This window comes from Thermobia domestica, chromosome 12, assembly GCF_964235325.1.
Source record: "Thermobia domestica chromosome 12, izTheDome1.hap1.1, whole genome shotgun sequence".
Classification (NCBI taxonomy): domain Eukaryota; kingdom Metazoa; phylum Arthropoda; class Insecta; order Zygentoma; family Lepismatidae; genus Thermobia; species Thermobia domestica.
This window is the reverse complement of record NC_137465.1, coordinates 73606000-73624162: the sequence shown is the minus strand read 5'-3', so window position 1 is coordinate 73624162 and position 18163 is coordinate 73606000. Positions and strand designations below refer to the sequence as shown.

Below are 18163 nucleotides of genomic sequence, written 5' to 3'. Positions count from 1 at the left end.
GGTGAAAGTACATCAGATGCAGTATACAATTTAACAGAGATTGTTTGTAAAAATGTTGATAAAGCTGAAAAAATAATTGCAGTTTTCCTAGACCTAGCTAAAGCATTCGACACAATATCACACAAAATTCTCTTAAATAAACTAGAAAGATGTGGAATAAGGGGTATATCGCTATCTTGGTTTAACAGTTATTTGAAAGACAGAAAACAGGCCGTTCAAATAGGTAATTTTCAAAGCAATTATTTATATGTAAAACAAGGAGTCCCTCAAGGAACTGTATTAGGCCCAATATTATTTTTAATTTATATAAATGATTTGTGTAATTTAAAAATGGACGGGCATATACAATCATTTGCTGATGACACCTCACTTATATTTACTGGTAAAACATGGACAGATGTATTTAAAAAAAACTGAAGCAGAAATGAAGAAAGTAAAACAATGGCTTGATAATAATCAGTTAGTATTAAATGCTGAAAAAACCAGGTATATAACGTTTTCACCAACTTTAACAGGACAGCCAGAAAACATGTCACTTAAATTGCATCATTGTCAAAATATTGAAAAATGTAACTGTAGTCCTCTTATTAGTGAAAATAAAGTAAAATACTTAGGTATATTTATTGACAAGCATCTAAAATGGTCTTCTCATATTACACATATCGCCACGATACTAAGAAAATTATTATATAAATTTGTTCAATTACGAAACATTGTAAGCATAAAAATATTACGAACTGTATATTATGCTCTTGTAAATAGTATACTTACATATGGTATATTAATTTGGGGAGCTGCTTACCCTACTCATTTAAAACCTCTGATTGTTCAACAAAATAATATTGTAAGAATATGTTTAAAAAAGGGACTTGAGAGTAGACTAGATAGAATCTATGACCAATTCTCAGTATTACCACTTTCAAAATTATATTTGCAGAATGTATTAATATATGTTAAAAAGAACAGAAACAAATGGGAAGTAATAAAACATGCGTATATAACCAGAAATGTTGTAAACAAAAATTTAGAAATTAGAGCAACGACTAAATCTATAACTCAACACCAAACATATTACAGAGCATCGAAGATCTATAATGAACTCCCACTCCGAATCAAAGAAGAAAGTAATTTCAAAACATATAAAAGGTTAATTTTACAATGGTTAAAAGAATTAAAAAGTGTTTAAAAAAACTATTGTTAGTTAAAAGTAAGAATAAACCTCATATGTTACGATAAGAAAATAAATACAACACGAGAATCAGGCTCACACACAAGCATTTGCTTATGTGAGCCATTTTCTTTTTTATTCTTTGCATAAAAAATACAAAAAAAAAATCGCAATATTGAAATAAGTGCATTGAATTATACTGTGAGACAGACTGTGAGATAGACATGACTTCTGGAAGTCCGAAGTCCTGTCATCTCTGAATTCCGGGTACGTTTTTTTTTAAAAAAAAATATTTGCCGTACTTAGAGCTACTTTTAAGAGCTCCAAACTCTGGGATGCGTTTTATTTGTATATATAAAATAAAGAAGTTTCCTCGCCCCGATCGCCCCCCCTGGATCCGCCACTGACGATAAGGAAATAATTCAACAAATAGGTTGAATATTTGATGCTCTGATCCTCACGAAGGAGGCCCTCTCGAGGCCTCCTCACCCTCAATTACCCTCGCCCTCAATGATATGAGGGCGAGGGTGCGCGAGGGCGAGGAAAAGTTTTGAGCACGAAGGCGAGGGCGAGCGAGATAATGGACAACTTCTATCGCGAGGGCGAGGGTGTGCCAGGGCAAGGACAAGCTTCGATGGCGAGGGTGAGGGTGCGCGAGGGCGAGGAAAATCTTCGACGAAAAGGGCGAGGGTGTGCGAGGGCGAGGAGAAGCTTCGACAGCGAGGGTGAGGGTGCGCGAGGGCGAGGACAAGCTTCGATGGCGAGGGTGAGGGTGCGAGAGGGCGAGGGTGCGCGAGGGCGAGGACAGGTTTCGGCAGCGAGGGCGAGGGTGCACGAGGACGAGGACAAGCTTCGATGGCGAGGGTGAGGGTGCGCGAGGGCGAGGACAAGCTTCGATGGCGAGGGTGCGCGAGGGCGAGGACAAGTTTTGGCCGCGGGGGCGAGGACAAGCTTCGACGGCGAGGGCGAATGTGCGCGAGGGCAAGGACAAGTTTCGACAGCGAGGGTGAGGGCGCGCGAGGGCGATAGGCAATTCCATTCGCGAGGGCGAGGGTGAACGAGGGCGAGGGCCAACTGCTACTTCGAGGGCGAGGGTGAGTGAGGTCGAAGTAAAATGAACATCTATGTAATGGGCTGCTTGCCCACCAAATTTGATTCAAATCCAGCCAGTAGTTACTGAGAAACAAATTTATACATCTATCTACACACACACACATATATATATACACATAGGGCGACCATACGTCCTGTTTTGACCGGGACAGTGTCGTTTTAGAGGCGTGTCCCTGCCGCCCCGTCAGTAGATGGAAAAAAGTAGTTTTTGTCCCGTTTTATGCAAGTGAAAGAAGTAAATAACAAACCCAGTATCTTTACTCCTTGTAAAGGTATTAATAATAACAAAGAGGCAAGAATAAACTGAAATTCCTTACATTAAACATGATCTTTATAGGTTGCAGTACTGCCCGAAAGACAGCAGAGGTTTTAGCAGTTGCTTGTTTGTTGAACAAACTTAATATGCCTTTCCTTTTTCATAAGTATCAGATTACTTGACTCCGCCATGTAACAAAGAGAGAGAAAGAGAGAGGAGGGGGAGCGCTGATATCAGGGCTCTGATAAGAGCAAAGGTAGGCGTAAAAGTCCAGGGTTGCTAATTCACCACCAGTAGCAATACTTGCCACATTCTTTTTACTTATAGCCATTTTACAGCCAATTTCAACTTCTCATCGAATGTAATATCGAGGATTCGGACTAAGGCAAAGGAACAAATGCAGGCACCATCATGTCCTAATATATTGTAAATTAAATACTGTTTATATTTTACATTTACATATGAGGCCCCTAGAATCAAACTCCGCCAAATCCTATGCACACTTTTATGGAAAAGTCACAAAAACTGTCACAAACAAACTCTTGATACTACAAACGATTTTTTTTTTTAACCAAACATGTTATTAATTGGATTGTTATAATGACAAAATATGAACACAATCCAACAATAACAATTTAAAATATAAGGAAAAATAGTTGGAAATTCGGATGTGGCGGGTTTTGATACTAAATGAAGGATTTGGCGGGGTTTGATACTGACAGGATTTGGCTGGTATTGAAAGTCAGAACTAAATTTATGCTTTGCTTCAAAGGGGTTTTAAAATTAAGTACGATTTAACAATTAAAAGAGGGAAAACTAATAAATGATGACATTATAGGATATCAATTACAAAATGTAAAGTTAAAAAATTCTTTGTGTTGTTAAAAGTAGATTACATGGTTATTTGCAATATTAAAACTATCCCAGGTATGAGAATATAATGTTGTTAAATCTTAGGAAGAGTGGCTTTTTACCTTTTTCCTAAACGACGGCAAGATTAAAATCTGCTTCTTCCTTGACTACTTAGTCAGACTCAGTTTCATCAACTGGTTAAGACGTCTCTCCAACTTGGTTTTTCTCCAATTGGAAATAAAACCGAAGAGATTCATTGTTCCTCTATTCTTCTCCAATGTGTTTAGATAACAGTTTCGCAGCATCCTTTATTTTCATAGGCCCCTTCCCTGTTCATCTCTTTTGGCCGCATAGTTTGATGTGAATGCTTTGATTTTGTTACCTGTCTGAATTTACAGGTATCTGTTCCGTAAGCCACTTCACCCTTGACCAAAACACATGATTTCTTGTAATTTTGCTTCAAAATTATTTGTTTGGATGGGTTGAAGTTGAAATGCCAGTTGCCTGGCTTCTTCTGTATCTTTTCTGCTTCTGTTTTCCAATATTTAACTGGTACTGTTACCCTCCCTTATGAACTGTACCATGTTTACCAAGGATGTCCTCATATTTCTCTGGTCTCAGAATCGTGTCTTTATATTTCAAGTATTTTTCTGATAATAACTGGTCTATTCCCGTTGGAATGTGACAAGTGGAGGGGCGGGGATGCTAGTACGTATTCAGTTCTTGGAATTTTGAAGCAGTTTTCGGTTCTTGGAATGACAAACGAAGATGCTTACTTTCAAGAAGTAGCCAGGTGGGCAGTTATTATGAATCTTAGGCGTGCGTGATACAGAACTGGTATTTATGTGCGTTTCAGTATTTCAAGATGATGAAAGTTGGTCTTTCTGGGCAACAGAAGTTGGAAAAATTTGTAAGTAAGTTCGGGCGTACTGTGTTTTCAACAGACGGTTCTCTACTGTTTTGTAAGTTATGTGAAACTGTGGTTTCCGTTCAAAAGCGTTATGTTTGTAACACACCATATAAGCACTGCAAAACACAATTCTGCAAGGACACGCAAATCAGCTAGTGAAAAGGTTCAAAATCTTCTTGGAACAGTCACGAATCCCGCTTCGCATACAAACAGTTTTGCGAATGATCTGTGTGAAGCTCTAATTAACGCGGACATTTCTTTATGGAAGTTAAAAAATGTTTTCTTTGGAAACTTTCTCGAGAAATACATAGAACAAAAAGTTCCAAGTGAATCATCTTTAAGAAAGACTTACGTTGATAGCGCGTACAGCAGAACTATTGACAATATCCGTAAAAGTGTTGCTGACAAAAATATATGGATTTTAATTGACGAAACTTGCGATATTATAGGACGTTCCATTTCCAACGTTGTAATTGGAACTTCGGAAGTGGAAGAAGGCACACAAACATTTTTGATTGCATCTGGCACGGAAATATACATATTTTACATATTTTAGTATCTATTTTTCCCCCAAAGTTCGTGAGTGCTTGTTTATTTTATTTTGCCATTGTACCTGCCATTTTGGGGTGTTTATTTTGCAAATTTTCCAGCCATTTTCGGGCTTTTATTTCGCCATTAATTCCGGGCTTTCTATATAATATAGTGTCAAGACGATAGATATTGTATAATTAAATTGATGTAGTTTGAAATTATTGTCAATTCTTGAAATCTAACTTCAGTCTTATTTTCGTACTGTCTGGGAACTTAACATGTTTAGCAAACCATTGATGAACATATAAGGTACATCCTTAGTATGTGTAAAAAATATGACTGATCAAGAGCAAACGTTGTTGTTTCTAGCAACTGTGGAATTGTTCATAATTGTGTAATTCTTCTTCTTCTATTACCACTAGAGGTAATAATAGTAATATTTTCGTTCGCTATTTTCAATACGTTCCATATATCCGTTCAACCAAAATCTGTAAATGGAAATAATTATTTACTATATTTGTATTATATTTTCTTCAAATACCAATATAACGCATAAATAATCATAATTCTTTCACGCAAAGAAAGACCGTTTCTATGTATCGTGATGAAGACGACAAATCTTACGTATTTTGTTATGAGCATGACTATAACCTTACTATCGTTAGTGTTCTGCCACATTGACAGGTCCTTACAGCAAACGAATCTTTCTCCATTCATTTCAATTCTCAGCTTTTGTTTTGTTACTGCATCCGAATTTTTGACATTCATATCATCCAGGAGTTGACACCTCCTTCTTCTCCTCTTGCTCCTTCCAGCAACTAATCTTTCCAAGGTATTTCTTATAAGACAATTCATTCTTAGACAGTGTCCTAACCAATTTCTTTTACTTTTTGGTGTCACTTCAGTATTCTTATTTCTTCATTCATTCTTAGAATTTCTTTATTTCTTATTTTCTCTTTCCAGCTGATTTCTCCATCCTTCTCCATATCTACATCTCGAACCTTATTATAATGGATATAATTACAATTGTAGTAACATGTGTGGAAATAATAGTAATGTGAGTATGACTGTCCAGCTCTACGTTATAATACTGAACGGAAGACTCAGAGCCCACTCTTATAGCCACTTTTTCTAGAGTTAGATTTGTTAAATATGTAATAACGCGATAACTGTTTGTGTGAATATTTACGTTTTATTTCCTTAATGATGACAGTAGCAAAAGGACACGTTTGGTGTAGGGCGTGTTTCCCCTATTAGTTCTCACCCTGCCCGAAATAAGCTATTTCAAAACAGTAAAGCTTGTTTCGTATAACATATAATATTTACAATTTACGAAAAAGTGAATTTTATTGTTCCGTTTGTTAACATATGACCACCCCAGACAAGTAACATTTCGATTCTATAAGGTTGCTTACTAGAATGGTTTAATGCTGTATATGCCCCACTTAATTTTCTTGAGTTTTTCCATTTCCTCTACCTCTCTTCAAGAGACTGAGTGAAAGTTGAAAATCTCAACCTAAAAGACATGGGATTCTTTTTTCTGGTAGCCGTTCTTTTCGAAAAGACAGCAGCTTGATAATTATTGACTGAATATCGGATGATCAGTTCATATTCTTAACGATTGTCTCAAACTTTTCATTCACACGTTACACCACAGCAGAGATCTCTTGATTTTTATTTGTAGAAATGTCGTACCTCTTTTCATTAGGAAAGTACCAAATATTTTTAAAATTCATATCGAATGATCATATACGAAAAGGATATGGAAATACTTCATAAAGCTGGGAGCACAACTCTTCGTTGTACAGTAAGTTATGGATATCTCTATTCGTCAGAGTAAAAAAATAAAATTACCTTCATTGCAGTGAGTGCACTTTAACTAAATATTTTGTTTTTAAGCAGTCAGTGTTGTATGAGTAATTGGTTATCAAATATATTTCCAGTAGAAATGTATTTTGTTAGATGGAAAATTAATTTGGCATATATTTCTAATTACATGCTTATTTGCATTTTTTTAAGTCTAATTTCGGACCCATCGAAATGTCACTGATTATCCTAGAGATTTTAAACCGAGAAGTCCTATAAGTATTTTTTTAAAACTAAAAGTAAAAAATGCAGTATAGAAAATAAACACCAATTTTAACAGCAAAGCATTAAATTTGAAATTTGCATGTGTAACAAATATTACACTTTTAATTATTTCATAATATCTTCATGTTTAAAAAATAAATAATTAAAAAATTCAGGCGAGTTTCAAATCCTTAATCTTCAGGTTTCACAAGTTCTTTACGAAGACTCAGTGCCTTACCACGCTCAGCTACTGCTTGCAGCAAGTGTCGATATAAAGGACAGAGGGATAATGCAAATCCCTCTGTACAGATCTGTGGAATTGTGATGGATCTAGGCTCACTTTTCTGGACTGCAGGGTGTTTATCGGTCACGAAAGTCACGCATGTCACGAAAAAGTCATGAAACCAGAAAACGGTCATGAAAGTCACGAAAAAGTAACGAAATTTAGTTTTGGGGTCACGAGTTTTTTATCTGTATAAGTAGAGACTGGAAAATTTTGAACTATAAACCGTCAAAATTCACAGCCAAAAATGTCTATGGTCGGTTTAGACGCTACCAAATCGCAAGCAAAGCATGCTTCTATCTCATGCATGAAAATTCGGTCTAATCGCACCCAAATTCGCTCTTGAGATTGTCCCTCAGCTGGCATCAATGAACAGTGGCGATGCAAATCGCATCGCATCGCCGAAACCACCAACGCATCTAACCAGTTTATTCAGCTGCCGCGAAAAGTTAACTAATAGAAGTACATAACTACTACTTCAGAGATGTTCTCTATAGGCGTGCACATATTTTGTGCGTATTACAGGTTCTTATGTATTCCCGTTAAAAGTGTGTTCCGTTAGGTGGATCGAAAATTCAAAGGTAATTGGAAGAGCGATCGAGATTATGCCTTTCTTGAAGAAATATGTCAATCACACAGAATTTCCACGTTCTACAGAAGTTTTTAGCAGACGACCAGCTACAAGCGAAACTTTTATTCCTGTAAGCGGTAGAATTAGAACTAGAACACTATCTGACAGATTTTCAATCGGACAAGCCTCGTTTACCATTCATGTATGTTTGACGAACTGTATTCTGTGCTCCGCAGTATTAATAATCCTTCTTGAAAAAGAATTTAATGTTTCCTATTAAAACAGCCAAGTAAGTGACAGCTTTGGACGTGACAAAGACAGTGAATCTTCTGAATGTTAGAACAGTGGATGTGATGTAACAGCAGCATGCAAAGGAATACGAGAATTTGGAATTTATATATATATATATATATATATATATATATATATATATATATAGCAGAAATTTTCTCGTTTCTTTGTTTTTACACCATTAGTTAATCAGAAATCACTATTGCGCATGGTTATGGTGAGAGAATCATCATGTCTTTCTGCGTATGTGGTGACAAATAGTTCTTTGAGAGATTCTCGTATTACTAGTGCTGTACAAGAACTGGCCTCGAAAAGTCATGTAGCTTACGACGAAGCAGAGCAAATTAAGAAAAGTTTTACACTGTAGCCCACTTATAACGAACTCGGAAATTGCGAATTATTGAATATTACGAACATAAATAAAATCCCCGTCACACCGCCTATGTAAAATATGGAAGAAATTACCGTGTATTACGAACAATATTTTCCGTAAAGACCGCTTATAGCGAAGTTTACAGAACGGAATCATGTTTTCCTTTCTTCTGCTCGTGGATAACTCAGGTAACGCAGAACTGGTTTTCATAGCTGTTGTCGCTGTGCAAACCAGGCATGACTCACTCCTCCTCCTCCCACGCAAATCTTCTTTGTGATGAACCTGATGTCATTGCTACAAATGCGGCGGAAGAGGCTGTTGATCCTAAAACTTGGATTGAACTCCAGGAAACAGCGACACAGGGAATTACGTTTGTCTAGTCGCTGCAGATGATGCGCTTGTGACTGAGGATCCCGATGGTGATAATTCTATAGTGGAAAGTGTGAGGGAAGCTGCGAAGGAAGATGAAGCAGATTCTGGTGATGAGGGAGAAGTAGAAAATGTGAAACAACCCGTGAGTTCCAAAGAAGCGATCCAAAGTTTGAAAAACTTGCAACACTATCTTTTCGAACACAACAACACGCTGCCGGACAATGCATTTCGGGCATTTGAGAAAGTGGAAGCGGCGGTGCTACGAACAGCGGGATTAGACACGGTTCAGAAGAAAATTACAGACTTCTTCAAACGTGATTGAACAGGTAGGAAGAACTGCAACATGTAGGATAGGCTAGATAACAATCAAATTAATAAAATTATCTTCAGATGTAATGTTATACTGTTGTATATTCTGTTTTAAACGTATCTGCTTGTTATCTAATACTTTGTATTTTCCATAAGTCGGAAAAATGCATGAGTTTGTTTATAACGAAGTTCGGATATAAAGAACTCATTGTGTTGGTCCCTTGAAATTCGTTTCAGTGGGCTGCACTGTATATCACCGTGTGAAAAACGATATATTCAAGAAATATGTAAGTTGTTTAATTAGAAGAAAGACAGGTTAGATATACTTCTTATGAAAATGTTCAATTATGATGAAAAACTTGTAGAATTTTCTAAACGTATACTTACAATGTTCCATGGAGATAGTGCTGTAGAAAGAGGATTTTCTGTTAACAAAGAGTATTTAGTGGAGAACCATTCTAAGCATTCTTTGATGTCCCAACGTTCCGTATATTGCGCTGTATTATCCATTAAAGGCTTATCTAAGGCAGTGGTTCTCAAACTTTCCGATAACGTGGACCCCCTGTGCATTCGGAAAGTGATCCGCAGACCCCTGTGGAATGCTATCTGAAATTTCACATGATATTAAAAACTATACTGATTAGAATTACCACTGACAAGAAAAAGATCAAGAAAAATATTACAGTGAGCAATTATTCTAAAGATACATGATTGTTTCCTAGTGAACGAAATATACTGAAAATCATTTTTTTTTTTTTTTAAGGAAATTCACTTGATAAACAATGTTCTCAAATGTGAGATCACTAATATGAGGAATGAAATTCTTTATTTTTTCATAATTGCATTGAAATCCGGAATAAGTTTTGTCACCATTAATTTTAAGTCCGATTCTACATTAAGACTATTTCGCATTCAGGTTTTAATACTACAAAAAGCAGAAAAGGACTGTTCACATAAGTAAGTGGTAAGGAAAGGCATCAAATGTTGCAATGCCTTTTTAGACAACTCTTCACACTCACAGGTCAAAAATTTAGTAAAGTAGGAAAACATTTAAATTTAGAAACGTTGTATAATTTCTAATTACTTTCGTTTTAGTAACTGAAAAAAAAAAATACTTCTTGTATAACAGCTGTGAGTTCCATTTTATTATTACACATTTCAATTTTTAGGCGTCGCGGACCCCGTGACTACGTCCCACGGACCCCCAGGGGTCCGCGTACCCCACTTTGAGAACCATTGATATAAGGTATCGGAATAAGATCTATGGTCATGGTTGTGAGAAATGCATCGTTGAAAAGAAATTGAAACTTTGAAGGTGAATCAAAAGCGAGATGAGGAACACGAACAACTAAAGAAAATTCAGATTGAAGCAGAATACTTTAAAGAGTTGAAGGCGAAGAAAAGGAGATTGTTACAACAGATCGAACAGGAAGTTGAAGTACTTAAGAAGGAAATCGAAAAGCTCAAAAAAGGGTAAAATAATATTAGCCAACCTAAAAGAGAGATAGAATCCATCAGTACAACTGTTTACAATCAGTGTGACATTTTTTAAAGGATTGCTAATGATTTGTTAATATAGGTACATCATGTGTATTTAGATATGTAATTTTAAGATTAGTGGATTTGTGAGTGTTCGCTGTTGGTTAGTAACCGAACAGAACAGACTATACTGTATACAGTGAACATACTGAAAGTGATGTGAGAAGACACCGAATTTTTATCACTCCAGAGTACAGCCTTTGAAAGTAGAGATAAGATAAAGATAAGTGCTAAAGAATATAGTTGTTGTTCTTAGTTTTTGAATGTTACGAAATTTTATGGTTTGGTAAAGAAAAGGTCACGAAAAAGTCACGAAATTTCATTTTGGAATTTTAGTAGACACCCTGGACTTAATTTCTGAAAGGGTTTGTAGGTTTGTGAATTGAAGTGTACCAGACCTGACTTCTCAGTTACTCCCTCTTCAATTTTTTTGCTTCTTAGTTCTTTTCCTACTGTGTTTAATGTTTAATATATGCTGGGTGGGAGAAAAAGAACTAGGTATTTTTAATATTCTACAAAAATTATATTATTACTGATTTCATGTTGAAAACAGTGCCATAATATAAAATATTTATTAAGGTTTCATATTGGCTGTTTTTCTTAGTTCAATTGTTGAACACTGGAGGCAATACACGCAATGTAAACAAACACGAACCACCCACGGAAGAATTGGATTATCGCCCACGGAAACTCCATTATGCACAAGGGTTGAAAACTGAGGATTGTGACCAAAGGATGGAACTCAGGGAATTAACGTTGGCTTGGCATGTGAAAATTGGGCACAACTATTTGGAAACATCTTGTGAAATGACGAGGCCATATTTTATGTTGGGGGTTTTGTCAATCGCCGTAACTGCCATTACTGTGCATTACGTAATAGTGATCCTCAAATAACTGTTGGAAAAGATGCAAACTCGTTCCAAAGTGGCTGTGTGGTGCGGAATGACAGCGACAAGACTCATTGACCCGCATCTTCTGCGTGCTACCGTGAACACCGACCTCTACCTTCAGTTGCTTCAATACGTGACCTACACTATCAGAATGGGTAAACATTGATAACCTCATTATCATGCAAGGTGGTGCACCACCTCACTTTGTAATAATTGTTCGCGAGTAGTTGAACCAGAAGTTTCCTAAGCTTTGAATTGGACAGCGTGGACCTCAAGAATGGCCAGCAAGAAGTCCAATTCTTATTTGATTTTTTGTTGTTGTTGTTGTTGTTGTTGTTACATTAAGAAGGGAGTGTACAAGTCCAAACCTCGCACAGTGGAGGAATTGGAGGCACGGATTCAAGAAGTTATTGCCAACATCCCAATTGATTTCCTTAAGAGAAGTGCCAATTGTATTAAGGAAGCTGGTTAACAACACATGTGCCTATGCTGAGATTTAACGTATTCTTTTGTTTTTTATATAACGAACGACATGGGCTTGTTCTTCTAATAAGAATCAATATTACAGAATTTGTAAGTTAATACCTAGTGACTCTTCACCCACCCTGTATATACTAGTGTACTGAAGAGCTTACAAATATTATATATATATATATATTTCTGTTTATTTCGTAGCATCATCGAAAGAAACTGCAAGGAAGAAGACTAGATTATGACTGCAAAAAACGAAGACAGGCGAAGGGTATAGTATTTTCCGCATATTGTGTAATTAAATTACTTTCTAAAATGGATTTTGAATCGATCTTCATATAGCTTTTAGACGTATAGTTCTTGAGCAAATATGAATGAATTGTAGTGTGTAAGGTTAGAATATCATTTATGTAGAGAAATATTCGAAGGGAAAATTTGCTTGTCTAGGTTGTGACAATCTAATCACAATCATAATTTAATACGTATTTTTTAAATATACTTTTGATTAAGAAATTTTATTTTTCTTGTCTTCTTACGTCTCTTACTTTTTCTTACGCTTTTAGATTGACATATTCAGATACAGGAAAATTGTTCTTCGTGTTTTAGTGTTATCATAATGTATTGTGTGTTTAGATTCGTGGTTTATATGAGAGGCTAGTTTCTTCTTTATCTCCTATTTTGTTGTGTATTCAAACAAGAATTTAGGATCTCTTTCCAGTTACTAATTCATAATGACTTCTCAACATTATGTTCCAAATCCCATCACGGGTTTATAACTAGATTAAATATTCTAAAATATGAAGTCAGTTTTTTATGAAACGAAATAAGTAGATTTTACTTTATCAGTAACAGTTCAAAGTATAAACTTCATTTGTTATTTTTGCTTTTAAAACACGTATTTAGATATTTGATTTCACGGTTATTTTACCCATACAGTGTGCTGTTCGCAATAAACAAACAAACAAACAAACAAAAATCCTGTTAATATTTTCCTTCATAAGAATGTCAATATATTTTTATGCATTTCTTTGTAAATTGAACTGCAAAGTTAACTGCAGTTGCTCTTCATCACGTGTGAAAGTTTTAGTTCCAGTTCTAGTGAGAGGGTCATGGTGTAGGTTAAAAACTCAGTGTACCTGACGTTTTCTTTTTGTTGATTCACGATTAGTTTTCTGATAAGGAAAGGGTAGAGTGACGTTTGAAATGTGTGATCATTGATGGAACTTTCTATTTTATATTGTTAAAATCCGTTACTCTTAACGTTGCTATCAAAATTGAACGACTGGCCTTCATGTCCTTTGTTATAGGTTTGAAACTTCCAGTTAGTTTTACTTATCTTTTATCTTCAGCTGATGTTCACACATTTATAAATGTTCCTTGTTGCTTTAAGATGTATGTATAACGTATGGAAGAATAGTATATTCATTTTGTTTCTGGTTTCGGTTTGTTTCTTTCTCGTGCTAATAAATTTGTAAATTTGTATGGAATAATAAATAATCCATATTTAGTCAGTCTTATGTAGATTTATATGTGATATTGAGTTTAAAGATCAATCGTGATGCTAAAGAATAGATTATTTCGTAATACCAGTATTTGACAAATAGTCAGTAGCTAGAATACGATAGAAAACATTGTATTAGAAGTATTGCATAATATTTTAAAGTATAGGATACTACTGCTTCTAGCATGTATGCTTGTATTGAATGATCTCAAGTACTTAGTTATTTGTAATGTTTTATTAAAATAAATAATATTGCAAACTCAACGAGGAGTAGACAAATATAAATACTAAGTAGATTAACTTACATAGCATGCTTTGATGCCATATATTATGATCTAAAATAGTATAGTAATGAATAACTTCTGCACGAAATTTGAGTTGATGTATCTTATTCGTAGATGAAATGCAAATTGAATGTGTAGAATTTTTAACTTAAGTCTTAATATTAATATTAAAAAATAAGTAATAATAATAATCTTACAGGTAGTTAAAAATGTACTTTCCGCTCAGTAAAATAAGTTTGTCTAAGAGATTCTTTCTGATAAATATTGATAAGATGCGAAAAGATGTTTGATTTTAGTCATAAAAAATCAACAGAACATTAGCATATAATGGATTAATTTCCAAAGCCATGCAGAAACACCTAAAAATTTGCATGAAAAACTTACTTTCTGATGAAGGAGTATTAACTCAGACAGGAATTTTCCATCAGTGGTCAATGGCACGTACACTTATATATATATTGTTTTTTCTTATGAGTATTTCCAATTGCGTCAGCAATAATTTTCGAAATTGCAAATAAATATATAACTATTAATATGGCAAAATAAAAGCATGAAAGTCAGGAACGAATTCATTACTTGTACCAAAAATGTCTTTCTGCCATTTATTGCGCAGAGAACCAGAAGTCAAAAATGAAATTTAGAGAGAAGTTTTATGAGCATTTTCTTAGTAAAAGAAACAACAAATAAATAAAGAAACGTAATGTACACGACGAGTAGTAAAACGTTCTTGAAAATAGAGAAATTACTTTTCAAAGAAAATATCCTCCTACTTCGGCCATTGATAGGAAAATAATCTGATAACGTAGGATGGCAACTGTTGTGCGCCCAGCCTATATTTGAATTGGCAATGAACAAAAACAATGCTGCATCCAGAACTGAGTTCATTTCAGTTTTTGTTCTTTCATTTTCATGTTTTAGTAGTTTTATCTTTCTTTATGTAGTTTTATCTTTCTTTATTTTCCTCGAAAATATCTTCCGGGTGGCAAGATATGCCATTAAGAGAAACAACATGGAAGAATTAACGGTTTTACAAATTGCTATATTCTTTTGATACTTCATCACTGAAAGTAAAAATAAATAGATAAATAAATAAATAAAAAGAAGATATTTCCATTTACTAAATCTTAATAAATGCGTTCTTTCCTTAAATGCAGTGTGAATTACCTCTTAAAATTTTCAGTTGTAATTTCATTAAAATACAGGAGCTGGATAAAAATGAATATTTATCTAGTGACAAACAGATAGGAAAAATCCGAAAAGAGTCTCGTTGAGCAATACGAAGAAATGGCACACGTTGCAAATTTTCTAGTATCTATAAAATAGTGTGACCAGTTATCGCATTACAGATGAATTTTCACAGTGATATGTATGGGATCTGTTTGAGACATGGCGTAATTTTAAATGTTATTCTCTATGCAATCCTAGGTTTTAAAATTCGTATAACTGAATGTAACAAAAAGTCAAATTTTTGTTCCATGGCATCTTACGTGATTCTATAACTGTAATGCTGCTACGAAATTGTGAAGTGAAGTATACGAATATAAGTGTTTTCACTGTACACTCTTTGCGACGGGGAACAACGGTGACATAAAAACCTAGAAAGTAATACTTCACATACAGAAATGCAAAGTAAAACTATAAGTAAGCAATGAAGAGAAAATTGTAAAGTGTAGTGTTATGCTACAGTGTAGTGTTAGTGGCACAAGTAATAAAAAAGTCAAAGAAAGTCATGGGTGATTGACAACGTGTAGTAATCACTCATAGAGAGGGAGTGTGATGAACACAAGAAATAGAATAAAGGGAAATTTTCAAGAAATTACAACTTTCAGTACTTTTGTAAAAGAGAAACTGCAAATGTAGCAACCAAAAAGTATAAACAATACATTTGGAACAAAGAAGGATTTCTAAGAAAAACATGGAAAACAAGACGATATTTCAAAACAAATAAGTTACACCTTTCTCTAGTACAAATATTAAAGTAAAACATACTTGAGCACTCCTGAATCGACACTTTCCAGCTCATCTATTTTTAGACCTTCTTGGTGTAATCGTAAGCATCTACCTGTGCATTCTCATTGAGAATAGAAGTTTGAAGGTGATACCCAAAATTTAATGTCAGACCACGACATTAAGTGACGATGGTAAAGACAGTCATATTAATCATCTGCAAAGCTCTCATTCAATTTCTGAATTTTGCTTTCATTTAAGTTGAAGAAATTCTCTATCTTCTGTAAACAGACGCAATTTTCGTGAAGCCAGCTTGATCAACGATGAACTGAAGCGATAGGTTACATAATTGAAACAACATAAACAGAATTTTTGATTTTTCCACTGATATGATGGAAACATCATTTTTTTTTTTTTTCAATGTTGTATATTAACATCATTAAATGAATAAATTAACACGAATAATATTGTAGAGTCTCGATGGAAAATGAACATGATGTTAAAACATTTCGGAAGGGTTTTGAAAAATACGGAATGAAACTAAATTCTAGAAAAGCGAAAGACAATGACGGATGAGAGGAAAGGAGATGTGAAAATTAGGTTGGAAGAAAGAAAGAGAATAAGTGACAAGTTTTCAGTATCGAAGTATTACAGTTCTTAAAGATGTAAAATACGAGTTAGAGATAATGGCAGTAGTAATTGCCGTACTCTATCGCACTTTTGGTTATCTCCATTTGGGAGCCCATGCATCATAGCGTTAATGCGAATGAGTCAGAGGTATTTTGGCCCGGGCTTTGCGTTACCCATTGAAATTTTGCTTATGCTTACTGTGAGGCCATGGACCGGGGGATGTATAGGACCTCCTTTCCTTTGATGAGTATAAAATTATCAAAAATATAAATTTTGGAAGGTTTTTTTTTTTTTTTTTTTTTTTTTTTTTTTTTTTTTTTTTTTTTTTACTTATCCTGCTACCTTTGATGAGATCTTATTACCTTATATAACCATATAAGATAATGAGATCTCATCAAAAATAACAGGATAAGTGAAAAACAGGTAGATCAAGGTAATCCTATGTGCCCCTGGGTGGTCCCATGCATCCCCCGGTCTATGGCCCTTGAATAAGCATAAGCAAAATTTCAATAGGTGACGCAAAGCCCGGGCCAAAATACCTCTGACTAATTCGCACTAACGCTATGGTGCATGGGCCCCTGAATGAGGATAACCACAAACTCGATAGGGTACCGCAATTACTACTCTGGCAAAGATGAGAGCGAGTTTCCCCAATGTGGCTACAGAGAAAATAATAATAATAAAAAAAAACTGTAGAAAAGTAAACAAACAGGCAGTATTGATAATAGTAGAGAATAAAATAATAATTAATGAATAGAAAGAAATTAGTTAGCACATATTAAGAAGAAACTTTGGAGAGGTAAAAGAAGGGTATAAATAACTGAAAGATTGAAACAGGTAATTCCTGTCTAATGGTGAAATTAATTAAGAACTGAGTTCAAGGAAGCTTCTTAAGTAGCGGCAAACAACATACTAGTGATGTCAAAATATGATCTGATATACTAGTATCTAACCTAAATTTTATTAAACTATTCGCTGAGCAAAACAATTCATTTTATTTAAAAACAAATAACGTGTAAATTCTTGTCTAATTATCCAATTTGGCTTCAACAGACACTATAAATTACATGAGCTGTAAGAGATTTAATGCGCAAGACAGCTGAAATATCCTCTTTTTGATTGATTATCACCAGCCAATCTTATTACAGTCCAAGCAATCCGAAAGTGGACACCTTTTCTTGTTGTTTTGATTACAGACACGTGTACATTACCAAAAACAAACTTCTATCTATACAAAATATACAATTTTTATTGAGACAAACTGTATATCTTAACTTCAAAGTTTTATATCTTAAGCTTCTTTATCAACATGCATCCCTCTGAGTTCATCACTTTATAACCGTCTTTTATTTCAATAAATCTTGTCTCTTTCCGTTTCCTGGCCACCTTTCTATCCTTTTAGCTTACTACTTTTACTTCGGTCCAGTTAATTGAATGTCCTTGTCTCTGATGTGTTTGTAGTTTACATTTCTGTCTCTAACGTAATGTCGTGCTTGTGTTGTTTCTTCGGTCTTCTAATTTCTTTCCCGTTTCGCCAATATAAAACATACCACACTCATTGCACTGTCTTGTATATCTCTCCTTTTTTCTCCGTCTTTCTCCTCTTCTTTTTTCCCCTTCTCTCTTAGGACCTTCAGAAACCTCTTGTTTCCTTTTCTGTATGTTGAGAATCCTTCCACCCTCTTTCCACTCTCTTAGCAATACTCTCTATTATCCACAGCATCTTCTTTTTCACTTTGTTCTCCTTTCAATCTTTCTTTTCTTTTTAACCTGTTTCTCTTCCTGTATTTTAACTTTTTATC

General features: G+C 34.8%; 1 protein-coding gene across 8 annotated transcripts in view; it reads left to right on the top strand.

The window, feature by feature from the left end:
• Positions 1 to 18163, top strand: part of EndoA (SH3 domain containing GRB2 like, endophilin-A) — a 334762-nt gene that overhangs the window by 191177 nt on the left and 125422 nt on the right. For all 8 annotated transcript variants that reach the window (XM_081733790.1, XM_081733788.1, XM_081733787.1 and 5 more), the window contains exon 6: positions 12204 to 12270. In XM_081733790.1, coding sequence (XP_081589916.1) covers positions 12204 to 12270 — 67 coding nt within the window. The remainder of the gene's footprint in view (positions 1 to 12203; positions 12271 to 18163) is intronic.